The 27,968-nt window shown below is 40.6% G+C and overlaps 2 protein-coding genes across 7 annotated transcripts; both read left to right on the top strand.

The window, feature by feature from the left end:
- The first annotated feature begins 76 nt into the window (after nucleotides 1-76).
- Nucleotides 77-23,869, top strand: pip5k1ca (phosphatidylinositol-4-phosphate 5-kinase, type I, gamma a). 5 transcript variants are annotated; one of them, XM_077534431.1, is made up of 19 exons: nucleotides 77-488; nucleotides 8,068-8,096; nucleotides 8,492-8,578; nucleotides 8,944-9,074; nucleotides 9,162-9,279; nucleotides 9,345-9,497; nucleotides 11,746-12,045; nucleotides 13,074-13,282; nucleotides 13,596-13,679; nucleotides 13,767-13,815; nucleotides 14,867-14,951; nucleotides 15,765-15,926; nucleotides 16,044-16,182; nucleotides 16,363-16,395; nucleotides 16,494-16,613; nucleotides 17,502-17,733; nucleotides 19,365-19,433; nucleotides 20,051-20,143; nucleotides 21,961-23,869. In XM_077534431.1, the coding sequence occupies exons 1-19, from the start codon at nucleotides 362-364 to the stop codon at nucleotides 21,961-21,963; spliced, it is 2,223 nt and encodes a 740-aa protein (XP_077390557.1). In that variant the 5' UTR covers nucleotides 77-361; the 3' UTR covers nucleotides 21,964-23,869. The 5 variants fall into 5 exon arrangements, with proteins under 5 accessions (XP_077390557.1, XP_077390558.1, XP_077390559.1 ...); XM_077534432.1 differs by lacking the exon at nucleotides 19,365-19,433 and having other exon boundaries at nucleotides 78-488; XM_077534433.1 differs by lacking the exon at nucleotides 20,051-20,143 and having other exon boundaries at nucleotides 78-488.
- A 1,033-nt stretch (nucleotides 23,870-24,902) lies between these two features.
- LOC144027097 (ras-related protein Rab-11B-like) lies at nucleotides 24,903-27,724 on the top strand. Of its 2 annotated transcripts, none has more exons than XM_077534387.1 (5): nucleotides 24,903-25,050; nucleotides 25,924-26,119; nucleotides 26,194-26,387; nucleotides 26,866-26,946; nucleotides 27,029-27,724. In XM_077534387.1, exons 1-5 carry the CDS (start codon nucleotides 25,011-25,013, stop codon nucleotides 27,172-27,174), a joined length of 657 nt encoding a protein of 218 aa, XP_077390513.1. In that variant the 5' UTR covers nucleotides 24,903-25,010; the 3' UTR covers nucleotides 27,175-27,724. The 2 variants fall into 2 exon arrangements, with proteins under 2 accessions (XP_077390513.1, XP_077390512.1); XM_077534386.1 differs by having other exon boundaries at nucleotides 24,923-25,050; nucleotides 25,890-26,119.
- Nucleotides 27,725-27,968: the final 244 nt, after the last annotated feature.

The following is a 27,968-nucleotide window of genomic DNA, read 5'->3' as shown; positions in this document are numbered from 1 at the left end:
TTCCTTATTTCCACCAGTGGCCTTAGTTCAACAAAGCCGATTTCTTCCGCCGCCGCCAGGGGGCGTTACCGAGCCCAAGACCACTGAGCCGCTCCGCGTTGGTTGAGCCGCCGCAGCCTGACCGAGCAGCAGTGCAGTCGAGCCGGGGAGACGGTACCCACCGAACCGTCGTCGTTCGACCAAATGAAGCCACCGTCCCTGGAAAACATAACATGTCTCCCCTAGTGATTATCTGCAACATTTAAGACTTGCCATTCCTTTTTTTTTTTTTTTTTTTTGCGGGTTTTTGACGGTACGCGTCGTCGCTTACCTGTTTTATCCCCCACTACCGCCGCTTGGACCAGCACTTCCCGGAGGCTGAATGGAAGCCGAGGGAGCGGTCGGGCTGTCGGAGGCCAGGGACGGGAGTCCTCTATCCGGGGCCGCATCATCCGATGATGCTGACACGGTGGTCGGGGTTAGCTACGGACTGGACGCCGGAGACATGGGTAGGTTGGACCTCTACATGTTTTTCATGTATTCCATTTGTGTTTTTCTGTGTGTCTCGTAAACATTTATTCGCCTTTTTATTTTTAATCTGATTCTGTGAGGAATTTAAGCAGAAAGTCCCGACTCATCTTTAGCCGCTTAGCTGTGCTAGCAGATGCTAGCTTAGCCGAGTGGATGAGAGCAGGTGAAGCAAGCGTTTGGAATTGGATTCTTCTCATTTGGAGCACATAACGGCACATTACGTTGGAGGCGCAATAAAGCACATGTAAAAATCGATATTTAAGATTATTTGAGAAGGTGGGTTCGCATAAATGAGCATGTAGAACTTAAAGGGGTGGAAAGACAGGTCATTTATGAGCACCTTCTATCAAAGAGACATACTGCAGTGTGCAGGTTGAGCCAAAAGTAGGAATACACATTAAAAAATGTATCATTTTATTATATACGGTTGTTTTACTTTCATGTTTTCCTCCCTCCTTCCTTCCTTCCTTCCTTCCTTCCTTCCTACCTTCCGTCCTGCCTTCCTTCTCCATCTCACCTGTTTTTTTGTTTTTGCGTCATTACTGCCATTCTTCTTCCACCTACTTTTCTGCCTTCCTTCTTCTCTTTCTACTTTCTGTCCTCCCTTCCTGATCTCCATCATGCCTTCCTTCACAATCACACCTGTTGTTATTCATGCATGTTACATCCTGCCTTACTTTGCGTAAACCTACTTTTTTGCCTTCTTTTCTTCCCTCAGACCTGATTTTTATTTATTATCCTTCTTTAATCCTTTCATTACAAAGAAAAATGTCTTCTTTTCAGCTGTTCATCCCTTTCTTTCATTTCTTTCTTACATCCTTCTGTTTCCTTTCTTCCTGCCTTCTTTTCCTCATTCACTCCTTATTTTTTTCATCACACCTTATATGTGCTCTTAGATTGTTTTTCCATCCATCACACCAGCTTTTTATTCAAGCAACCTTCCTTCACGTAAACCTACATTTCTGTCTTTTGTCCTTCCTGCTTTCCTTCCATAAACACCTTTTTTTTTTTTCAATTTCATACATCCTACCTTCACTTAAACCTACTTTTCTGCATGCAAAATCTTATATTGGTCGTCACTTCTGATGCACCAATTCTCCTTTATCTTTGCGTAAGACACAAAATAACGCAGATCGTCTTGGGTTCCCCATTCCGTGTCTGTGTCGTTTGTGCAAATGTTGGTGCCATTTATACAGAATTATCGAAAATATTGTCATCCCCGTTATGAAAATTGATTATGATTTTGAACATATTTTCCTACATACCGTATTCTTGGTCAAATTCCAGCTGCAAGGGTTCAACACAGGAGCAGTTGAGCGATGATCTCAGTTATCATCCACTGACAGGAGTGTGCTTAGTAGAATTGAGTTTAAATGTCAGCTGCAGAGGCCCGGAGAGCTCCATTGAGCTCGCTTAATGTCACATCTTGTGCAATGTAATTGTAGGCTGCGGCGTTGAGCTCAGCTGCCCCCAATGCGAGAACTCGCTGTTTACATGGGTATGTGCGTGTTTGGAACAGCTGCGAGCTTTCATCAGAGCTAGATAACATTTTCACATTTTAGTGTTTAAAAACAAGCTAACCACTGGTAAATGATAAAACTAAAATATAGTAAAACTACTCATCTTTTACAGATGTCCAACAAGAAGATTATGAGAGAAAAGTCAAATAGTTTTTCCATGCTCGTTATTATTAGCCGGCCCATTACATTATGCAGCTACATGCCATTTGGTAAAAATTGAATTTGTACTATACAGTGGTATTTTGAAGTTTTTTTCCCAGTCTTCTCATACCTTCCTGAGAGTTTCAGCTGTCGCACCAGCCTTCGTGACAGCTTTGACGAAGTGACTGCTGATACCAGGGCTGGACTGGCATTTTGACTTAGGCCTGTTGGCCAAGCCCGATTTCTGACCACCCTTGGCTACCATCTAGCTCCGCCACTGAAATTGATTGATTCAGTTTGCTCTCTATTTTTTAAATTGATTAGTTGGCTGCTCCCATTAAATTGTTGGTTGGTCTCTTGGGGTAAAATGGAGGAAAATAATAATTGTTTAGCACCACATAGGCACCATAAGTCATCAGCCCACTGGGCATCTGCCCTGTATGCCAGATGGCCAGTCCAGCCCTGGCTGAAACTGTTAGCAAATTAAGAGAATTCTCTCTTCGCTGGGAAAAAAAAAAGACTAATTACGTGTTGTGTATACCAAAACACATTAACTATGTTTTATTTATGTCGCTAGCTTAATGCTAACACACAATGTGAAACTCCATAGACTAGCTAACAATATTAGCATTGATGTGGCCGCAATTAATAACTTTTTTTTTTTTTTTTAAGTAGGGCTGTACATTATTGGGGGAAATGACATTGCAATTTTTTAACTCTGTGATAGATAATTTTCTTTCTTTATTATTATTATCATTATTATTATTATTTATTATCCTGTTAAGCCTCTATTAAAAATCAGTGTCTGATTTAATAAACTGGTTATTTTTTATTTTTTTACCTATTCATTTGTTTCATAAACACAGGTACCAAAAATTTCGTCCACGTGTGTATTGTAGCCATTAACATTTTGTCCAGTGGACGAAAACAACAACATTGCCCTTAAGAATTGAACTACACTGAAATGAGTACCATAACTACTGAACCATCTTTGCGTTTATAGATCCCGGAAGGAATTAAATCATGTTGGTTTGTTGAGGTCTTATTGTGTGCATAACCCTGCTCACATCGTCAAACATTATTTCTGAGAGGAGGTAATGAAGTGTTTGGTTAAATACTTGCTCCTTTGCTTTTTTTTTTGCTTTTTTTCCCCCTTGCACTGTAGGGTGGGGAGGCCTTTCAGAATTGCTGACAGAAGCACAAATCGGCAGTTCCATCTGCTCTGTCCTGATGTGTCCTTTTGCTATTGCATGCTCACTCTTCCTCCATCCCTCCCTAACTCTGCCCGATTGTATAAGTCACATTTGGAGCTTTGTTTGACGTCATGAAAGAATGTGGAGGGTGACGCAGTTTTCTTGACGTCATGATTTTGGCTTCAAGTGATCGCATTTGAAATGGAATGCAAAGTAGGGATGTCACAAATGAATCTTTTTAGAATCGATTATCCAATCGATTATTCCATTGATTACTCGAGTCATCCAGCCTCAGTCCACTACTGCCAAGGTTGTCTTTACACTAAATGGCAGCTCGAAAGTCATTAGTGATGGGAGTGGAGTCAGGACATGGAATTTAACAGCTTATAATACTGACTTAACGGACATGTCTTTGATTTAGCTTGTGACGATTAGCATCCGTTCTCAGTAGTTGCTGCCTTGTTTTGTTTCGACATGTGATAGTTGCCCGTTCACATGGTGAAAAGAAAACAAGGATTGTGTGCTGGAGTGGTGCCTTTAAAGTGCACTTGGCTTCCTGGTATGTCGTAGTCAGGTACAGACACGAGTTTTGCTTCATGTGCTGTTTGATTGCGCTGCTTTATTCAGTCTCAAACTTTCTGCCTGTTTACACTCATAAGAAGAATGTTCTTTTTGTTTGTTTTGTTTATAAATATATGATTGAACAAATGGTAATAGAACAAACATAATAAGCACTTAGGAACTCAACACACAGAATGCAGGCACCCTACTCTACATTTTCGTTAACTGACACCCACGTCACTCACCAGACCAGGCCACACCTTTTTAAAGCCGTACATACTCAGTATTATGGCATGGAACGAGAGGATGGCAACTCAAAGATGCTGATGATAATAATAATAATAATAATAATAATAATAAATAATAATAATAATATTACCTGCACTTCACATGTGCATGTCAATGTGTTTAATATTGCACAATTAATTTTTATCTGATTACTCAAAAAATCGATACTCGATTAAAAAAAATATTAGGTACTTGAACCTGTGTTCTTTACTCAGTTAACATGTACAAGCAAGTGTTGTTGTTGTTGTTATTTTTTAGGTCAGTGTTTCCCAAACTGTATTGAGCCAAAGTGCATATTTCAAATTAGAAAAATGTACACTGCCACGCAAATGACACCAAAAGAATATATAGCATCATTAGCATAATGATGATCTTGACTGCATTTATGCACAAATGTTAAACGTAGATGTACAACAATAAATTATTTATTGTAAATCAATCGTCTTTTAGGCCATTAAGGCTCAAATTGAGGCAGAGATGGTATCATCCTGACTATGAAGGTAACTACTGATACCAGGTATTGGTATCGGTATTTACTAGTGGTATCGGAATTTGGTATCAGTAGCGGAGACTACTCAAGAGTTGCGTATCGGTCAGAAAAAAAATGGTATCGAACATCCCTTATCCTGGCAATGCACCATGACGTGCATGTATTTTGTAAATTCAACAGACTCACTATCATTTTTTACAGGCAACATATAAGAATTAATGTTTTAATAACAAAAGTAATTCATTAATTATCAGTCACTTAGGCTGGATTGGGTGAGCAAATAAGGTGGAGGTGGCCACTTCTCAATTTTATAAACAGGGAAAACCCTGATTGCGTGAAATCAGGTAATTTCCCACACTGTTTTGGAATGTCAGGTTTCGTAGCACGTTTCTGTGCAGGTTTGAGGGGCTTTGTAGTGTGAGCAGCTTACACCCGCCTGACTCACTGTCGCTCTCAGCAGTAACTCACTGTTAAGTCCAGTGCGCCTCCATCGAGCCACACTCGTCTCTGATGTCTGTAAAAGGAAATTTCTCTCTTGAGCTGACAGCTTTCCTCAATTTTGGAAGGTCAGTAAAGCTTGCGAATGGAAAAAAAAAACAAAAAAAACGTGAAATTGCACAAGAGGCGGCGCTCTGCCTGTGTGTCCTTTGTGCTGCGAGGACTGAGCTGAATTTAGCTCTTTCCTTAGAGGAAAGGGTGAAGCCTCCCATCTCTGACAGTCTGTCCCCTACGCACACGGTCCAAGACGTCCCCAAGCTTCCTGGTGGCATGGCACAGTCATGCACACCAACAACTATAGTTCATTCATAAATGTAGGGTCAAAATTGCATTTTAAGTGATCTTAATAGGATATTTTTTTCACTTTTTTTACTGTTTGTTTTTTAATTATTAAGATGAACAATTCTGCCAAACTCTTTCAGGTGATACAGATCAGCAGAAATTGACGTGATCTGCCCCGATTTCCAACCATGTGATTGGATTGGAACAACTCTAATACTGGCCTTGCTTGAGTTAAAAAAAAAAAAAATGCACAAATATAATTCATATTTGATATGTATAATTCAGGCTGAATTAGGTTTAAAAGATTGAGTACTTCAAAGTTGGGAAAAATCTTAATCTATAATACATAGTCTAGATTTTTATTCCTCCCTACCAGCTGCAGATGGCAAGTTCTTTATTAGGCCTGCTTGCGTCCCCGTCGCCATAAGGCCGACCACAGCAATCTCTGCACACTTTTTCTCGCTCTCTCACACACACATGCACACGCACGCACACAAATGTATACACACACAAGGGGTGTGATCTGCTCTGACAGTAGAGGACAACACAGCTTTGACCCGCTGCACATACAAGAATCACAATCAGGAATTAACCCAAGTTGGTAGCTGAAATATCCACGACTGCAAATAACTGTTATTTTAATAATCGATTTATCAGTCAATTATTTTTGTCGATTAATCAATGAATCCGAAATTAAAAAACAGTTTTAATTTCCATCCATGTATTTAAAAAGAGGACTTTATTTCATATTGAAAATGCAGAAAATGTGCAAGCAGAAGAATGAAGATTCAGTTTCCAGTTTGGTCAGTAACCTTCTCGTACTTCCGAGTAAGTAATTTGCCTTGTTGTTCTGCTCCTAATGGATGCGTGCATCCTGGAGGCTCGGAGCACTTTGACCCGATTGTTTTGTCCTGGCAAGAAAACTGAAGGCAAATCGACAGCCAGAGCTCCATCACTCAGACAAGATAATTAACAATCACCTCAGTGACAGCTCCATCCTTCGCTCGTCCTCAGGGTCGATCTGCTATTGATCCGTTCTTGTGGTGTATTATAGTGTTTATGCTCCATTTTCGCACGCGAATGAGCGGGCTGAAAGTTGTTGTTCACTATACAAGCACATCAGTCAGTTCGTTGTCTCACATGTTGAATCCTGGCTCATGTGTATTCTTTAAAAAATGTGGGATATAGCACATAAGCTTTTAATAATAATAATAATAAGCATCATCATCATAATAATAAAAATAAATGTAATTTATTATTAGCATTATTATTATCCATCCATCCATCCATCCATTTTCTTGACCGCTTATTCCTCACAAGGGTCACGGGGGGTGCTGGCGCCTATCTCAGCTGGCTCTGGGCAGTAGGCGGGGGACACCCTGAACTTTTACCTTATCTGGTAAATAGCTTTTTATTGTGCTAAATGGCTCCTGAGACACAATACACACAAGGATTTGCCTTTGTAAATATTCACCAGGTTTATATTGTGGGAATAAAATCACATATTACAAAAGTCGCTAATCGCTTAGGATAATCTTTTCAAGTCATCCAACAATAGAGTCTTTGCCAGCTTGCTGAAGGCAGGGGAAAATGCTCAAATTTGGCCCGATTGTTGCTACGTGTGTACCCGCTTTACTCTCACGCACTCGATTACCTTCGCATGCATAAACATGGTGGCACAACCGCAGTCAGATTCATAACATAGACTGTCAAGCAGCTCTCACATGGAAACACAAATGCGGAAGAAAAAAAAACATCAGCACAAAAAGGAAAACGCAGCCCACCCTGTTGATATTTTCAATCTCACAACATTCCCTCTATTCTTCCATTTCATCACATTTGAGCACGGCTGCCTTTGCACGTGCGTGCGTGCCTGGCCGTGTTCATTCCTGTGTGACCGTGTGTGGCAGTGGGGAAGCGAAGGAGAGCATGAGGAGGAGGAGGGGTGGAAAACAGGCTCTGCTGTTGCCTGGTCACATGAGCGGTCCACGAGAGGCAGACAAGAGAGAGGCTGCACACTAAAGCTGCTGCTGTGCTTACACATCCATGCGTCACATTAGTCACATCATTTGATTCACTCAAATAGTCTCTCTAGCCATTTTTCTATCCTGCATTTCCTCCTCAGGGTTAGTGTGTACACATGAATTCCTTGCCAGCCAATCATAAGGCACATTTAGGCAATTAATGATTCCCACTCACATTCACACCTTCAATGAACCAAACATGATTGTTTCATCTTTATATGGTTAGCTGATGAGCCTCTGTTGCTAACAAAAACTGTAGCACCTATCAAAGCATTTGTCTCTTGTCTGAATTTGTCTTATCTCCTACCCGTATCCCCACTTGGTGGTGGCTTGCATTTTGATGGCTTGTTTGATTACTTATAGTTTACTTTAGTTACTTACGGTGTCAAAACAGCATTAAACTAGCATCGTGGTCAAAAGGGGCTTTGGATACATCATATAGTGGTGAGGGAAAAAAAAAAAAATCACATTTGTGTAAGCCAGCCTCCACTTTGTATTTCTCATTGCGCCACCTACAGGGCTGGAGTATGATAGCTGACGATTCTCTGTCTTGCTTACAGATGCCGCAAGGAAAGCTTTCATCACAGAGGTAATTTAGAATCTTCATGCTAGCTGTCAGTCATTATGTTTTGCATTCTAAATTCATTAGCGTATGTAATTATTTAATTGTAATGCTTATATTGTACTGAGCAGTCACATCCTTTGCATCCGTGCGGTTATTAGCTTTTCCTGTTAGCCATCACTACCATTCCTTCTGTGGTAGCATCACAAAATATGTACGGTACATAAAAATAAGTAAAATCCCAATCAAAATCATCATTTATTTTTTTTTAGGAATTTTTGCCTCAAAGTGAGCACCTGCTCAACTCAGAGGGGCTTTGTTGATGTCATAAAAAGCATGCTGGTCTTTTTTAATATGTAGGTAATGAAATGTAACAAACAGATTGGCACGTTTACTCATCAGCAGTCTCGCTTGCTTGTCAGATGCCGTCCTCCTCAGGCCTTCCCGGTCAGGGGAAGAAAATCGGCCACAGAGGGGTGGATGCTTCCGGAGAAACCACTTACAAAAAGGTTGGGCTAAATCCACATGTGGAATGTGGATAGATATTTAGAAAATTGTACAGTATATTACGGTATGTAAAAAAAAAGATCTACATTAATGTCCATACACAAACTGTATTTTAAACAAATATATATGTTCACATGAAAACACATTCAAGCATATTTTGTCCAATCAAGAAGCCTGACTACATTATGATCAATTTCTGTATTAAAAAAAATATTGTTTTGCCTGTCTACGCTGCAAAATAAAGGTTTGGCATTTTCTAGAAACAAAAGGGCAAAGTGTATCAGAAAAATGGGTTTTCAAAAATATGACAGGCAATGACATACAGTACTGTAATTAAATAATATTTTGACATGTATGACTTCTGTAGACCACATCCTCTGCCCTGAAAGGAGCCATCCAGCTCGGCATCGGCTACACGGTGGGCAACCTGAGCTCCAAGCCCGAGAGGGATGTGTTGATGCAAGATTTCTACGTGGTGGAGAGCATCTTCTTCCCCAGGTCTCGCATCATGCATTGAGTGTAAAACATGAATTTGACTTTTGTATCCATATTTTCAAAACACTGTGTTATTTGTGCGGGGTGCAGCGAAGGGAGCAATCTCACGCCGGCCCATCACTTCCCAGACTTCCGCTTCAAAACGTACGCTCCTGTGGCCTTCCGCTACTTCCGAGAACTCTTCGGCATCAGGCCTGACGACTATTTGGTAAGATGACTCGAAATTACTTGAGATGGATTCCAGCAGCTGGATGATTGTAATGTCCTTTGCAGTACTCCCTCTGTAACGAGCCGCTGATCGAGCTGTCCAATCCCGGCGCGAGCGGCTCGGTCTTCTATCTCACCAAGGACGACGAGTTCATCATCAAGACGGTCATGCACAAGGAGGCGGAGTTCTTACAGAAGCTGCTGCCAGGCTACTACATGGTAGGGGAAAATGCAGTGTGCGCGTTTTTTCATTTTTATTTATTTTTTTAATTTTTTTTTATTAATTTAGTGTATTTTTTTATTTATTTATTTATTTATTTAATATGTGGAATCGGTTCCCACTCAGTAATAATGTAAATGTTGATTAGTGCTGAACAATACATCAAATTTAAATTGACAATGCAATTTTCAAATCGGAAAGGCTGCAATTTAGGGGCACAAAAACGCTGCTTTATTTATTTGGGCAGTAGACTTTATTTACTTAATATGTATGTATATTAAAAAAAAAAAAAAAAAAAGACCAACCGACTAAAATAAGATATATATGCACATGTATGTATTGTCTAGGTAAAAATTTAGTGCTTAAAGGGGAAGTCAACCCAAATGTTTGTGGAATATGAGTTAAGCAGCAAAATCCATCCATTTTTATCCATCTCAGGGGCTCACTTATAGACTGAAAATGACATCACAGTTGCTCAGGTATTAAAGGTGAGCAGTCATTGGTCGTTTCTTGAGCACCTGTGATGTCATTTCCAGTTGACAAGTGACAAAATGGCCGCCCCCTGAGATGAATAAAAGCGACTGGATTTTGCTGCTTAGCTCATATTCCACAAACGCGATATTAATCAGAATGCCGTGTTTAAAGTTGACAGTCAACACATTATTGTAAAGAAAATTTTATGACTTGATTCATGTGTAATAAATGTGATATTGTAATTTAAATGAATGAAGTTTAAATTAATTAAGTAAAACAAATACCAAAAAAAATACAAAAAATGATATTTTTAATGCTAACATAATAATTCTGCTAAGCATGAAAGAAAGATGAGTCTTTACAATCAGATTGTAGGTCAGGGCAGTTCTCTTCCTGACATCACTCGTGACGCTTGCTTCAGCCCTTGAGGTGCAGGTCTGCTAAAAAAGATAAAAGCCTACGCCAAGGTCAAGACTCACACTGAGGGACACAAGAAGCAAATTAGTAAGCGTTGCTACATGCAGTCATCACCACACGTCTGTCGCAGCTGACTGACGTGACGGTCGAGGGCCGATTGAGCAGGCTGTCTTTGGGCTGCATGCGGATCACGGTGACGTAACCGCCTCTTTCTGTCTACTGTGTGATACGCTCCATCCATCCTCACGCACGCGTCTTATCGCGCTTTCGGCCGTTCTCACTCTCAGCGCAGCTTATTTTCCTTTTTATCTGTCGCACGCGTTAATCCGCATTCGCATCCCGCGCCCAGCTCGCAACTCTTCTCACGTGTCGTGTTGCCAGACTTCTCTTCGGGCCCTCTGTCGCTGCTGAGGGCACAACATGCTCTTTCTGGCTGGCTGGTATTATGTAGCTGTACATTTTTTATTTTTTTTTTCCCTTTTCCCCACCACTTCCACTGCCACATTTATCCTTATTCATCACAGAAAACTAGCAATGTGTATTACCTATGCAGGACATCTTTTAACCATTGATAATTTCGTAGATGAGAAATTTTCGTCGTGAAAATTTTTTTCAGATGGTAACTAAAATTGACTGACAGTTTCTTCAATGACTAAAATGAAAACAACAGTGACAAAAATTCACACAATCCAATAAGAATCAATGAAACGCGGGTTGGAGAAAAAAAACACTCAGAAACTGTTCAGTGTTCACTTTATTTAATGTTTAAACGTGTTTACGTTCATTGTGCAGCTGTAAAATTAATCTCAAGCAATTATGCACTTTTTTTTTTAGGTGAAAACTCAGTTATATTATTGTCAGTACAACATGTTTCATGGAAACAATTAATAAAGGCACCATTGAATTAAATGTGTCTTGCGTGTTTAACTCCAGTTACAATTAGGTGTGTTATAATGTTCTGTATAAAACTTGAAATGTATGCTGAAGGAAAACATATACTAAACAGTCAATTAAGTCGACTAAATTTGCTCTTTTTTTCGTCCACTAAAGTTTAGATTAAAACTAAAATCAGATCCCTAAATTATGACTATAACTTTAAAGACTAGAACTGAAACAAAATTAAAAGTTCTTGTCAAAATTAACACTGGTTTTAAAGCATATCTGTTTTACAGATATAAATACACCAAAAATAATGGCTTAGTGCTAATCTTGGCTCAACAAAAGCAACACATCTGCTCAGTCATCCACATGACGCCAACTATGGTGATTCCAAATATTGGATCCAAGTTTGTTTTCTGACATGGCTCTGTAGAAATAATAAATGAATAGATGCACAATTTTCTTTTCTCCCTCCAGAACTTGAACCAGAACCCTCGCACCCTGCTGCCCAAGTTCTTCGGCCTCTACTGCGTCCAGTCGGGCGGCAAGAACATCCGCGTGGTGGTGATGAACAACGTGCTGCCCCGCGTCGTGCGCATGCATCTCAAGTACGACCTGAAGGGCTCCACCTACAAGAGGCGAGCGTCCAAGAAGGAACGCGAGAAGGCCCGGCCCACGTTCAAGGACCTGGACTTCATGCAGGACCTGCAGGACGGACTCATGCTAGACCAGGACACGTACAACGCGCTGGTCAAGACGCTGCAGAGGGATTGTTTGGTAAGTTGGCGAGGGAAGGGAAATAAAACACATCGGAGTGCTTTGTATTGCTGTCATCCAAAAGGGGGCACAAGTGGTGCAATTACAACCATCTTGTGAGACTTTTACACATGCAGTGAGCTTCTAAAATAATCTTTGACTTCGAAAAAGTGCAATAATAATCATACAGGCAGAAATTGAACTAAAATATTATAAGGAAAACTATTGTGGAACACATTTAATCAGTACAATTATATTTCCAATATTAGAATCCAGCTCCCTCTCTGAAAGAATTAGCAGAGTAGAAAATGGACAGATCGACTTTCAGATAAGTGCTGTTTTAAAGCTAATGCTAATTTTAAATGCCAATACGTTAGCTTTAAAAAATTAAAATAAAATACAAAATTACAAATTAAATTGTAATTAATTAGTCTTAATTAATACTCATTGCACTGTGCAGCCATATAAGTTAAGCAGTAAAATCCAGTAGTTTTTATCAATAATAGAAGGCGGCCATTTTTCCACTTGCTGGCAAGTGAAAATGACATCACCGGTGCTCAAGGTAACAGCCAATCACAGCTCAGCTTCAGAAAACAGGTGAGCTGTGATTGGTTGTTGCCTGAGCCCTGAGCAACTGTGATGTCATCTTCAGTCAACAGCATGTGGCAAAATGGCCGCCCCCTGAGATGGATAAAAAGGGCTAGATTTTGCTGCATAACTCATGTTCCACAAATGTAATATTAATCAAAATGTGATGTTTAGATTAGTGAGGTCACATATAACATTATGATTATTATTATTATTACATTATTGTCAAAAAATGTTTAAGGTTGACTTCCCTTTCAATTGTTGTGTGTCTAAATGATGGCTTCACATTACTATGAATAGAACATTGTTAATGAATGTAGTATGTATGCATGCTAACGCTTTCCATGACTGACATTAACAGGTTTGATTCCCTCTGGCGCCGACACCATTTTGCACTCTGGATAAAAGCTTTACTCCCCGCACTTTTCATTCATCCCGAGCCTGTCATTCCATTTGTTCAGGTGCTGGAAAGCTTCAAGATCATGGACTACAGCCTCCTGCTGGGCGTTCACAATATGGACCAGGCGGAGAGGGAGCGGCAGATGGAAGGCTCCCAAGGCAGCAGCGACGAGAAACGGCCCCTGGCCCAGCAGAAGGCCCTCTATTCCACAGCCATGGAGTCCATCCAGGGCGGGGCCGCCTGCGGGGGGTCCATTGACACCGAAGACACGTGAGTGGGGCCAATGAGAATTATGGCGTTGTGGTGCAAAACCTACATTTTGCATTTCCTGTCAATTTTCATTGTATAATGTTGATGATTACAGTTTACAGCTACTATACAGTAAATCCCAAATTCACAATGCCACAATCTTAAAAATTAGGAGGTGTTTTGGTTGTAAATATCCTCCAATTAATGCTGAGTGTCTGCAGTTAAATCGCAACGTGTTCATTCCATTTCAAATCCTATTGTGGTGGAGCCAAAATGGTGAGGATTGTGAGGTACCTTACTGTAGTGATCTGACGTCTTTGTACTCGTCCTTTAGGATGGGTGGCATCCCTGCCGTCAATGGCAAAGGAGAACGACTTCTGCTTTATATTGGCATCATTGACATTTTACAGTCGTACAGGTAAGCAGCACAGGAATCGTTCTCTTTGCTTTGTACACACGTGCGCCGCCGTCAGCTTTATTGTGTTGCCTTTCTTTGTCTGCTCAGGTTAATCAAGAAACTGGAGCACACGTGGAAGGCTTTAGTGCACGACGGGGTGAGTTTTTAATAACGCTTTAGCAAACAGTGACTCACCTCTGAGCAGGCATCGACAACACTTTATGCTTAAGATGTCTGACGTTCACAACACTTGATACCCAATATCAGAAAAGTGTTCCTTGATATAGAAATAGTAGGCATAACATCTACTTTGTATCTTTAAGCAAATTTTCTTTAAATTCATTAACTCATTTGCTCCGAAAAACGTATAAATACGTTCTATTTTAAATATTGCTATCCTCCCAAAGACGTCTTTATATGTTTTTTGTTTGTTTTTTTGCTAGAGCATACAGAAGGCTTTTATGCGCCTCGGAACTGAAGAGAATACTTGAAGCAATGGTAGTTATTACAAAAAAAAAAAAAAAAAAAAAAAAAAAAAAAAGGCCAGCAACCATGTTGCAAAAAGCTCTTTCCCCCACTGTTTTAAACATATTTGTGACGAATGATGAAACTTAGCTATATTCTAATGATGATTGCTGCAAAATGGGAACTGATAAATATACTTTTTTTTTCTTTTTTTTTTTATCTTGATGAAAGAAGAGACTCTAATCTTTCATTTTGGTAGGTAGTGTTAGGTTCGTGTTTTTATAGCAATAGAACGTAACACTCTGTGGGCCTTGCGAAAGCAGTCATAATTCAGTAAGACAGCCAGGAGCGAAGGGGGTTGCTTCAGTGAAAGTGGCTGGGAGTGAATGAGTTAAAATGTTGGGTCAGATAGGTGGTGGGCGTCTACTACTTATTGGGACTGTGTTAATGCAGCTTTTATCTGGGATTGTTATGCAGGTGTACATAATGTGATGAGAAAAGCTTGTAAGGGTCAAACCTCGGTGGTGTTCTCCCTTCAAGCGAACCAAACAGTGTCACCCATCAGCCTGCTGAAGAATCAAAAGTGTCTGCCTCTGTTTATGTCTGTGCTTTGTCTGTCTAGTAGCTTGACCTAGAGACATACATTACTGAAATGGAACAAGAGGGGAATTAATAGATTGATTAATCTGCAAGTACTTTTTTTTTTTTTCTATCTCATTAATCTCTCCCTGTCTCACCCACAGGACACTGTCTCGGTCCACCGGCCTGGATTCTACGCCGACAGGTTCTTCAAGTTCATGAGCAGCACCGTTTTCAGGAAGAGCTCCTGTGAGTCCATTCTGCTGCCTTACATAGTCAAAGCACTGCCGCGTGGGAAGGAAATAACAAGATAGTCTTCAAACTGCCTTATTCGGTGCTGCTTTAGGTCACGTGAGAGAGTTCAGCTGCCCTTTTTGTTTCACTTTCTAGCGAAAAGGTCATGTAGGAGATGGCGTTTTAAATTCCCATCCATCATGATAACACTTGGACATGGTTCCTCATTAAAAAGGTTTAGGGCCAGTTCAGGCAAATGTCTTAAACACCATAATGGAAAGCATTATAACTAATTTATTCTCAAATAATAAAATAGTACAACTTTGGAGTACAAGTAATTATAACCACTGTTTCCTCTAAGCACATTAAAACAAAATTAAGCGGAGCTGTATTGGCATTTTTAATTTAAAAGGGAAGTCAGCCCAAAAATGTTCTTTACAGTAACATGTGCCCTCACTAGTGTAAACTCAGCATTCAGGTTAATATTGCGTTTGTGGAATATGAACTCAGCAGCAAAAAAACACCTGTTTTTCCTCATTTCAGGGGGCGGCCATTTTGCTACTTGCTCTTGACTGAAAATTACATCACAGTTTCTCAGTGATCAGTTAACAACCAATCAGGCTCACCTGTTTTCTGAGTTGGGTCGTGACGTTCACAAGCTGAGCCGTGATTGGTAGTTACCTGAGCAACTCTGATGTCATTTTCAGTCGACAGAAAGTGGCAAAATGGCCGCCCCCTGAGACATAAGTGTTGATATAAGAGTGTTAGAGTAGCACACATATTGAGGATCTTCATGTTTCCATCTTTTTTTCAATGTGCATTTTACAGCTTTGAAGTCATCTCCATCCAAGAAGGGCCGCGTGTCGCTTACGGTACCAAAGTGTGGCGGTCCCGGTGCGGCCTGGTCTGCCAGCCAGCTGCCCTGCGAGAGAGACGAGAACATCTACGACCTGAGAGGCGCTCGCAGCTTCCCGACGCTGGAAGACGAAGGTCATTGTTTTGACTTGGCGGACACGTCATTAAGCACACATCCATCCTTACGTCTAATTTTTTATTTTTTTAATTGAGCTCTTTTTATAGGCTCATCTTTTTCTATACAATTTCCAGGACGAGCCGATCTCCCATGCACGCCTCCGTCGTTTGAGGAGGCCACCACGGCGTCCATCGCCACCACCCTCTCTTCCACCACCTCTCTGTCCATCCCTGAGCGATCTCCCTGTGACACCGCCGAGCACCCTCGCTACAGGTAGCATCGTGCGCTCCTGACGTGCACTGTTGACCGTTTGACGAAGTACATAGTGGGCGACAATAATGCTGGGTTCTGTTTGAAAGTCATATAGCTGGTTGGCTCTCTTCTCTGATTTTTTTTTTCTTTAAGTTTTGTGGGCTTTCTGCTTTAGCTTGACATTGTTTCATTTGTCCCCAGGAGGCACACCCAGTCTCTCAGCCACGATGGAAGGTAAGATGGTGGCATTGGAATTTCAAAACCACGTTTTGACATGAGACTTTTGTTGTATGAATACGTGCAGACACATATATGTGTGTTCATGTGTGCAGGACCCAGGAGGAGCTGCGTGTGCGCGAGGAGGACCAGCAAACCATCACAGTGGAGGTGGAATTGAAGCGACACGACAGTGAGCCCACCATCTTTGTTCCGCAGCCTTCTCCTGAACCAAGGTACGGCAGCTGCTCTGTTTCATTGTCGTAATGAAACCTAATGCCCCAAGGGTGGATTTATATACTGTATAGGAAATTAAATGTCAATTTCTGTGCAAAGTCTGTTGACAAAGCACCAATTGGACCATGTAATGACACCATGTTGCACACGCTCCTTTCCCCTTCTCAACATAGCTCACGTCTGACCTCAATATAACGTAAATATGATGGCTCGAATAGCACTGCCGGGAGATTTTGAGACAAATTTGGGGTAACCAGCAAGTAGAAGTAGGGCAGTGGAGGCCTGAGGCAGCTCCCATAAAGACATCATGACCTGATTTTTGGCACATTTTAACCTGATTTTTGTTTAATCTGAACAACAAAAAATGCTCTAATCTCATCTCTCTACAATACAATTAATCTAAGGTGATGACAGCGAGGAGGGGAGGGCGCAGAAATTGTTGATCAGAACAATTCATTGCTCTTCCACTAGATGGCAGAAGGTAGAATTATTCTATTCCATTGAATGATTTCACACTGAGATGAGATGATCATTATATACAATTTTGGTGCTGTGCCGTGAGAGATTTTTCTAATATGTGCCTCTTTCTTCAAAAAACGGTAACGATCTCCTTAAAAGGTGTACCTAATGTTATGGCCAGTCCATTTAAATCTGACCAAGAGAGCAAAGACAAACATCTTCATGGCAACCTTACAACTACATTTATCCTTTCAGCCAATCAGCTCTCTTGTTGACACTGTGATGCACAAAGCTCCGGCAGTGGAGCTGGCAGAGCAGTGCGGATGTTTCTAATCCGTGTTTAGGAACAACAAAGGATCATGGCGACACGGCAGCTGGCAAAACACACTGACTCAACGTGGTTCTTTCTTTGATTTTGACACCGGCAGTGACGCTCAGGAGGCGGCCGCCGCACCTTCCACCTCTTCTCCAGCCGCTGAAGCCTCCTCCTCCTCCTCCTCGCCGGCCACTATCGCTCCCGCGTCTGCCGAGGCATCCGGAGCCACTCCGTCCAGTCCCAAACTGGTGGTGGAAACAGCCAGCCACGCGTCGGGCTCGGGCTGCACCAGCCAGGCTTCAGTGGATGACGAGGACGACGTGCCGGTCACGGATATCTACTTTGTAAGACCACACACTACTGTACACTTTAAAGATGACATCAAGTGTTGAAGCTGTGTAATGCTCTCCCACAGAGGTGTTGACAGGCCGGGGCGCTCTCGGGCGGGTATGAATGTTTGTGTGTGTATGTGTGCACTCTGAGTGCAGTACAGCATATTGCCAATCTCCTTGCTGCTTTTCAGCTGCGCACTTATTGGCTCTTTTTAGTCTTATGCTGAGCACAAAGATGGACAGAAACCCCAAATATTAATATATTAAATATTATTTTAAAAAAATATATGAATAAGATTCAAATATATATTACATCTACGTGTGCATTACAATTAATCAGAATATTATACAGTTTATTTCAAATTGCAAATAAAACACTCAAAACGATAAATATAGAATATAAACATACAAAAAAATATATCAATTGGAATCCAACAGTTTACTGCCATCAATGCCATCAAATTCATGTCCATTTTTCTAGTCGACACTAGTCGGTGTGGAAAAGGTTTCTCCCAGTTTGCGTGTTAAAGGGACTTGACTCATTGAGACATTTTCAGCAGTAAAATGTTAATATTTTGCCCAGAATTAATTTGATACTTTCATTATTTTTCATGTACAATTATTACATTATATTTTTTTCCACTTGCTATCAACTGAAGAAGGCACCACCTGTGCTGATAAAGTAGGTTAATGACCAATCATGGTTCAGTTTGCTGACCAAACCCAGAAAACCATGATTTGTCTTTTTTTTTTTTCCCCCCCAACACACTTACTCACACAAACATGCTCACAAACCAACATGGTCTCCCAGGTGGGGACGCGAACCCACGCCAACCGGCACCGAAGGCAAGCGACGGTTCCACCCCTCCACCCAGAGCCCAACCATGATTTTGTCAATAGCTCCTTCCTCAGCACAGGTAATGTTATCTTCAGTCAACAGCAAGTGGAAGAAGGTGTTTTGAAAGATATTAATTATGCATGAAAAGTAATAAAGATATCAAATTCATTCTGGAAAAAAATAGTAACTTTTTACTGCTAAAAATAGCTCATTGAGCCCCTTCCCCCCTTTAAAATCATGTTCTATTATTGTGATGACAAACCTATGCCAGAAGATGGTAGTGTTGCTTCACTTTTGGATTTGTGATTGGCACAGCTTTTGAGTGCAAGGTAAAAATTTGGGGTTGAGACAAGTTGGACAGGTTCAGGCACCTGAAACTCAAAAATGAGCATATGTATGGTATAAACAAACGAAATTTGCAATAGTAAGTAGAAGTGTGTGTTGCGATTGTGACAAATTTGCACTGCATCCTACTGAGAGTTGTTTCTAGTGTTGGTGTATCTGTCTTTAATATCTCTTAGTACCATGTAGCACAGTTCTATAATTCAAACATTTCTGACAGAGTCAATCAAAACTGAGACTTATTAATTTTGTGAAGGCAGATCATTCAGAATGTGCCAGTGTGCCTGATGTACTACATGGTACAGCTATTATCTCTTTGCATAAGCGTGTTGCCGAAGGGGACGTCTCATTTCCATTCTCATCTCAACATGCCGCCCGAGTCATCTCACCTCTTTTCCCGTCTCTCTTCTTTTCACATCTTTGTCCATTTGTCATCTTCCGCTTCCACCGTTGTTGTCGTCAGTTCCCCGACGGAAGGACTTGGGTGGTCTCACCTCTCCGACAGAGGGGCAAGTGGCGGTCCGGCTGGCTAGTAAGTGAGCCGTAGATGGCAGCTTGGCCCCTGTGATAGATTAGAATCGGTGGCGTGCGTCCCTCTTTTTGGACAGTCAACTTGTAGTTACGTAGAACCCAGAGGTGTGCAATTGGTTCCATGACTTTGGTTAAAATAAAGTAAAACTACTCACCTGGCACGAAATGGGAAATCAATACAGAAATTGCCATTTTGGATGGAGCTGTCTGAGAATTCGTTTTAGACTTTTCGCTTCCAGGTAAGCAAACTAACATCATGTGGTGTTTTTGCATTGACGTTTCAATCAGTGGACTCGCCATGCCTTGTGTCTCCCCCTCCACTTCTTCATCCTCCATCATTCACCCCGCACACGACCTCCTCCAAGACATTTGACGCCAACACACTGTGTGATAAATCGCTGCTTCTGAGCAACATCTGGCTTCAAGGATTAACACGAGCTGTCTGGGCGACATTTCCCTGCATCCCTAACTTTCATTTCCTGTCTTGTCTTTTCTTCTCCCGCATCTTTCTTCCTGCCTGCCCGCCACTGCCGCCGCTTATCTCTGTGCCACTGGCCCTCTCCTCTGTCCCCCTGGCGCCCTCTGCTGTGCTTGGCGTGTAAAACAAAAACAAAACAGCAGCCTCCAGAGGACAGGACCTGGGTGTACTCTCCGCTACACTATGGCTCAGAGTCTAAGGCCCTGCCAGATGGGGATTGGGAAAGAGAGACAGTAAGTGAGAAGCAAAACAAAATTCACAGCGCCGGAATCCTCCACATTCTATTGAAAGCAGTTCTAATGCTTCTCAGGTCCATCGAACCCTCCCCACCCCGCGCATTGTAGCATTCATCCAGGTGCAAATGGTCACCGAGTTGTGACTATTTAGCGCACAAGCGGCCACCCTGTGTCTCTTCAACAGCAAGCAGCATGCACCATGCCGCATCTTGTCATCAGCCTGCTCAAATGATCTAAATAGGCAAAATAATTGTTTCACCTGCTGGGGTGGGCAACCGGCAGCCTGCCGCATCATTTGATCCCTACCAGTCATGCAATCCTTAAAACAAAAAACATCTGGAACATTCGTGATAAGCCCAAAACCATTTAACACATTGTAGATAATACAGTTGAGTTGAATTGACTCTGACACACTTATTTCAAAATCATCTTTCTTTATTGCAATGAATGGAAATGGAATTAATTCGTTCCAGAACCCCATCAAACACTAACATAAGTAAAATAGTAGTCTAATATTGTGCTGTATAAAACCAGAATCACTCGCTGAATTCTCGACAGAACCTTACAAACCTTATTAACGTGATTTAGGCTGAATTTTTAAATATCAATTTTTAAAAAAGTGACATGGTTTGTGTCATATCTGACAACAAAATGAAAATTGGTTGAGAATTTGGCAGCGTTGAGCAATGTACAGTTATTTCAAAGTCTGTGCTGTGCAGCCCTGTCGCAAGATGGCCGCCCTGTGACCGCTTTACTTCTCAGCTCACAGCGCGCTCAAGCCATCGACTGTTCTTCGAAGTTTCAGTAGCGTTTTTGTGTCTTAGCATTAAGCTAGCAGACTGAGTTATGTTGTGTTTGCTAAATACACAATTTTGTATTTCTCTTTGTTCATGTTACTTGTAGAACTTTTTTATTTTTTATTTTTTTTATTTTTTTATTTTTTTGCTCACAACTCAAGACAAAAAACAAATAACTCGTAACTCAGGATAAATCATTGTTGCACTGCTGTACTGTTTTGTTTTTTGTTTTTTTCCCTGATTGGCCCTCAGATGATTTACTGAAATGGCATCAAATAGGAAAATGGTTTTCCACTCTCTGGCTTCACTGAAAGAAATTTACAGTTTTGTCAACCCCATCCTATATCTTTAAGTCAGCTGTGCGCAAGCGACGTCTCACATTCTGGCCTAGGCAAGAATGGGCAACTAGTGGCTCTTCTGATTGATTCCATTTTCAAAAGCACTCGTCACATAAGAGTTTGATAATGATTTTACATCCTGCCATGAAGTCAAGTACAATTTTCGGATGAGGACTGACAACAACTGATAGAAAGCTAAAAGGCTAACTGACATAGCAAGATAACAACCTGAGTAACGAAAGCAATAAGGTAGACTTATGAGGATTTTACATCTCGGCTTATATTTGAGTATTACAGTATTTCTAATGAGAACTGATACAATGCTAAAAGGCTAACTGTTGGTATGCTAACATAATGTAACAAAGTGATTCACCTACTCGAGTTGCTAATTTGCTGCATAACGTTAGCATACCAACAGTTTTTCTGTTAGCATTGTTGTCATTCTCATTAGAAACAGTGACGAACTAATGGCCAAAATACTGTTTAAAATCAACAATAATCCACCACAACTCGACTGCTAAAGTAGGTTCATAAGAATTTTACACTTTGCCCTGTAGTCTGGTGATATTTATTAGAGCAGATATAATGCTAACGTATCCACTGTAGTATCTTTTGATATATATATTTTTAATACATTTAATACTCTTCATTCATTTACTGTATGTCCTTTCTCCTACAGTAAACCCTGTTTGGTGACTGAAAGGCATGAAGGGGATCGTCCAGCCGGAGCCCAAAACCTCCTCAACGGTTGAAGTGCAATCTTTTTATCTCGAGTGGGAGGGTGGAGAAATCAACAGACTGGCGTAGCAGAGAAGTCCCTGCCATTTACATGTGATACTTGTGTTTACGTGTGACATAGTACAAGTATGCTCGTGTGTTCTATGTTTTTTGATGTGACACTCATACGTCTTATTTCACATAAACATGGAACAGGCTCGTCTTCATTTGCCCCGAGGCGGCTACGTTGGAGCATGACATGTCGGTGTGGGTTACCATTGTCACATATGTAAAGTAAAAGGATGTGTCATTTGCCTTTTATTTAGTCACATCATGATACTGTAGATGATTTTATGAATGGTGGACAGGTGCCTCTCCAATATGGCTGCCTCATACACGCATATTGCCAAGCGATGTGGGGCACTTAGGGGTGACACACCTGTGGGTAAAAGCAGCAATCCTTTTCATTTCAAGGTATATTTGAATTGAAAATACTGTATGTATTACTCTGCACATTTTTATTTATTTCAAATGTTCCGCGTTTCAGACAGTTCTTTGATTATTTTGGTGCAACTTTTTAACTCGTAGATATATTTTCCTAAATTGTCACCACCTGGCATCTAAGTCAACGCCTCTAATAGACACCGCCCTTATTTTATGGAAATAAGGTGATATTGTTTAATAAGAATATAAAAATGCATTTGTAAGAATAGCCGCTTCTGTAACTGCACACAACCAAATGTGGAATTTGCCCAAATGAGCTTGACAGATTGATCATTTTTATTTTTTTCATGATAAAAGGGTTTCTAGTAGGTTTATTATTATTATTATTATTATTATTGCCAAAAATTGTAATATTTATTGTTCATTATTCCACATTCTGATAGGCGTATTCAAAATTGACTAATTTTACTTTAGTTTTACTTTTATTAGAAAGTGCAGTACTTAATGATACTTGTATGATAGTACTCAAATGTTTCTTAAAACTGTAACATTAATAATATCAAATGAGACTTATTTAAATTGAAAAAAAACATTTTATGATGTTGACAGTTTGACTTAGAAACTGATTATTTCACTAAATATCTAGTAGAAAAATTAATAGATTGTGTTCGGCTGTATTTTAACAGACCCTCTCAAATGGTCGCTTGTCTTTTTTTCTTTTTTTTTATGTGTCACAATTGCCAGTGTATTTATTGCTCACGATGTGCATTCAATCTACCGTCATCAAAGATGGAAAGCATAGCAGCAATATTTTGTACAGTCCCCCCCCCCCCCCCCCTTCATTTCAAATTGCCTTATTAGACAATTTTCTTTCACTCGTGCAGTGCTCTTTATTTTTCTTGTCATTGTGCTCCTGAGAATGTGTACATAATACAAAAGATTATATATAGAGAGAGATAAAAAGATATAAAGATATATTTTCCATCGGAAATGGAGAATGTTATTTTTCTTTGGTTTTATTTTTGCTGCTTGGCCGAGAGACGATTGCAATCTGTGTAATTTGCTGAGTCATGTTCTTGTGTACCGAGAAAGAGCTGCATGCAGCTGTTGGGTGGATTTTACTGTACATGCAAAACCAGTAGGGATTCTTCCAACTTGTTCAAGCTGTGTTGTGTGTGTGTGTTGTGCGTGTCATCCAGTAGGAAGAGTCCATTACAGACATAGCATGGTTAAAAATAATAATAATAATAATGTATATCAGAAATGTGTATTTATGTATATCTGTGTATATTCATCTATTTATACATGAGCATAAATAGATGGCTGTATATGTATATATGTGTGGGCGTGCGTGTGAGAATGTGCGTGTCTTTGGACTCAATCAGAATGAATATGAAATAAAGCAGTTCTATGAATTGTTCAATCCACACAGTTTTATGTTTTTCTTTATTAGGGTTTCCAAGTATTTTTTTAAAGTAGGTTTCTGATTTCAAATTAGGGTTTGAAACTTCTTGAGTTAAGGCTAAAAATTAGAATTTCAAACCAGGAGAGGGTGGGGAACACCTTCAGTGGCTGGAGAGGGATCCGATGATAAATTCGTTTCAGTATTGTGCAGAAAACAATTGGATTTGAGTGATGATTTTTATTTTATTTTTTTTAATGAAGGCAGAATGAGAGATGGGGCTCAGGTTTAAGTAATTGTTGGTGTCTGAACCAATAGAAAATAAATAGCCATTTTGCTGTGCCGTTCCTCGGGGGATATTCTAAAGAAGGATATGAATCCACCGCTTTCTCTCAACAAGAAAATACTGATGGATTATGATAACATCATCCATTCAGGAAAAGGGGCGGAGCACTTCCCCATCTGACCAAAACCACATGAATGTTTTCTGGTTGGTCAAGATGTGGGAGTGAAGTGATGGAATAATTTATTTTAATGTGAATTACCGGTAATCATTTGGAGTGCTGTAATGTCATAGCTATATTAGTACATTTGTACTAGAAAAGATGATTTGTTATCATTTATTACAAAAGTAGAGTATAAACTAATTATTCTACTATTGTATTTATTGTACTCGTAGTTTATTCTAGAGACCAGAACAAATGTTTCGTTTAATGTATTACAAACGCACAGTGTCAATTATCTTAAGAAATCAAACTCGTCTTAATTTATTCAGTTAATTTCCACATTTTTAATTTCTAAATATGATCCATTTGTCAAAAATTGTTCTATGTACAAAAGCCAAAGTAACCAAAAAATAAAATATATATTTAATCGTACATAGAATATATTTTATGTAATGTAATATATTTATGATAAATTATATGAGGTGGATCGTGAGTTCATCACAATGGCGTCATCGGAGAATAATTCGTCCCGTGACTGCTTTATTAGCAGCCGATTCGTCGACAAAGCTGCCAATGACACACGTCCCGATTCTAATTGGTCAAAAGTCACGCCCCCGTGCAGTGACGCACTCATTTTCCTGCTTTAAGGCGGAGTTTGTCTGCTGTTGGGAAATATCTGGAAAAGTAACAGTCAACCCCAAATTTCCACAGGGGGGAAAAATGGGAAACCGAGATGATGAATACGATTATTTATTCAAAGGTAAGACCATGCGGGGGTGGACGAACAGCAGCGTTCGACGCTGACGGTCGTTATTAGCCCATAACACAAGGAAGTAACCCAAAACAACGGTAATGCTAAAGTTAGCTCCCTGGGGAACGAAAACTCACAAGTTGCCCAACGTTAGAAAAAAATTAATGCTGTACAGATAATATTATATTATTAATAATATTCGTGATATTAATTGGTCATACTTTGATTAATGTTGCTTTAGAGGCCGTGGACTAAAGCGGTTAGCGAAACAAGCTACGATGTTAAGCAGCTAGCTAACATGGACGCTACTGTATCAACAGCCGGAGAAGTTAAAAAACAAAACAAAAAAACAGCCGGAGAAGTAGGCACCCTATATGACATCACTAACCTTGCAAGACAGACGTTTTCGTCGTGAATGGTACAGTCAACCCGAGCTACATTATTAAGCTTCATCATATAAATTACTCAAAAACACTCACCTGTTTCTAGTTTCCTATTCACGTATTCATTTAATAGGAAAGTAGTAATTGGTCCGAGGTAGTACGATTAAAGTGAACTGTAAATGTAGAACCTATTTACAAGCCAAATAAAAGTTTGTTGTATCAAAAAAACAAAAACAAAAAAAAACGTTGCAAATACACATGCAGTGATGGACATCCAACATGGTCACTTTTGGCAAGTCCCGTAGCAATCATATGTTTTAAAAAAAAAAAAACATAAATTTGCCATTTTCCAGGTCTCCGATATTGACTGTCGAGGCTGAGTGAAGCGCCAGAAGTGAGGCATTCTGTTTAGCTGAATGCTTCCGGTGTTCACACATAACCCCCATTATATTAACTTCTCACCAGCTCAACTACTCTGGTTGGGTTTTGTTGCTTACAGTTGTGCTGATCGGAGACTCCGGCGTGGGCAAGAGCAACCTGCTGTCACGCTTCACCAGAAACGAGTTCAACCTGGAGAGCAAGAGCACCATCGGGGTGGAGTTTGCCACTCGCAGTCTCCAGGTAGATGGCAAAACCATCAAGGCTCAGATTTGGGACACGGCCGGGCAGGAACGCTACCGAGCCATCACCTCGGCGTGAGTATCAACCCGTCCCACGGTACCTTTTGTTTACGAGCGACGCAGTTGTTGACCGTGTTTCCCGGCGTCAGGTACTACCGCGGCGCGGTGGGCGCTCTGCTGGTGTACGACATCGCCAAACACCTGACGTACGAGAACGTGGAGCGCTGGCTGAAGGAGCTGAGGGACCACGCCGACAACAACATCATCATCATGCTGGTGGGGAACAAGAGCGACCTGCGACACCTCAGGGCAGTGCCCACTGATGAGGCGCGAGCATTCGCTGGTAAATTCAGCCTCCCCCCCAAAAAAAAAAATAATAATGTTTTAAAAAATGATGTCATTCTTGTCATTCTTGGACTATTTTTATTTTACTGGAAATGAGGTCCAAAGAGTGTCAATCACTGTGCTGGTTAAACATGTAAAAAAAAATAATATTAAGACAAATAAAGTTCGGAAGGCTATATTATGTAAGTTCCTTTTGGACCAAATAAAATTTATAAAATTGGTTATTTAAAAAAAAAAAAAAAAAAAAAATGCAAACGAGCTTGCGTGGCAGAGGAACTTATGTGTGCATGCAACTCAAAATTAGAATTGAAAAAAATAGAATTAATGAAATGTTTTTTTTTTAACTTATGCCAATACAATTGAAATCATGTTAAAATTTTGTGTTTGACCCAAAATTTTATGAAAACATTCTTTCAAGGCGCAAGTTTGTTTGTAGTAAGATGACGCGAATCACAGTGGCGCTCTTTACATGACAGAAAAAAACACGCTGTCATTCATCGAGACCTCCGCCTTGGACTCCACAAATGTGGAAGAAGCCTTCAAGAACATCCTCACAGGTAAGCAAAGGTGTTTTGTTTTGTTTTGTTTTTTTTAACCTGCAAATAGTATTCCTCACTTTTTTAACCGTATCCTTGTCAGAAATCTACCGCATCGTGTCCCAGAAGCAAATTTCAGACAGATCGGCGCACGACGACTCCCCTGGCAACAACGTGGTGGACATCAGCGTGCCGCCCACCACCGACGGACAGAGGGGCAACAAAATGGCGTGCTGCCAGAGCTTGTGAACGCACCCCCCCCCCCCCCCCCCTGCCTCATTTTGACTACATTCCCATCATTCCCATTGACCCGGTCGCGTTGAGAGCGCGTCGGCGAGGGGATGTGAGGACTTTTTTTTGATTCCCAAACATCGGAATTTTGGATTTCTACTCCTTGTCTCAGAGAAGACACGATGCCCGGAAGCAGAGCGGCTGTGACTGTCTTGACTCACAAGTATGAAAGCGAAACAGTTTTGAACACGCACACACCAAAGCAACATATATTCTGCGTTTCAAAACTCTGTAAATCAAATGTGGATGAGTTCATGTTGCTAAAGCTTACAATTGACTGGCTAGCACACTTTTGCACGTCCAATCATTTCAATGTTAGTTTTTTTTTCTCTCATTGATTCCATCGTCTGGCAACATTTCAATGGTAAAATGATTCACCCGCTCTCTTGCGCAACATCCAGTAAGTGTTTTAGCAGTGCAGGGAAGGATGTTAGGATGTGCGTGACTTGTGTGTCAGATACTTCTTGTGAAAATTACTGATATGTCAATAAAGCTAATGACAAGCGTATTTTTGGAGCAGTATCTTCGTCATTTAGTGCTTCCCAGCAAAATTGTCTGGGACGTAACACTGGGAGTAGCAGGCCACAAAAGTGGTGTCGTTTCCAGAAACTTGCTTGTTGCTGTGACACAACATTTTCTCAAGAAGTCGCTCTTCTAAAATTTTACCTGCTGGAACTTGGGGGGTGGGGAAAAAATCTTCTTGGTATGGTTGGTATGTTATGTTATGTTCTCAGTGAATAATAATGATGATC

The sequence above is a fragment of the Festucalex cinctus genome, chromosome 10, assembly GCF_051991245.1.
Source record: "Festucalex cinctus isolate MCC-2025b chromosome 10, RoL_Fcin_1.0, whole genome shotgun sequence".
Taxonomy (NCBI): Eukaryota; Metazoa; Chordata; class Actinopteri; order Syngnathiformes; family Syngnathidae; genus Festucalex; species Festucalex cinctus.
Note: the sequence above shows the minus strand (reverse complement) of the source record. Positions and strands in the feature narration are given on the sequence as shown.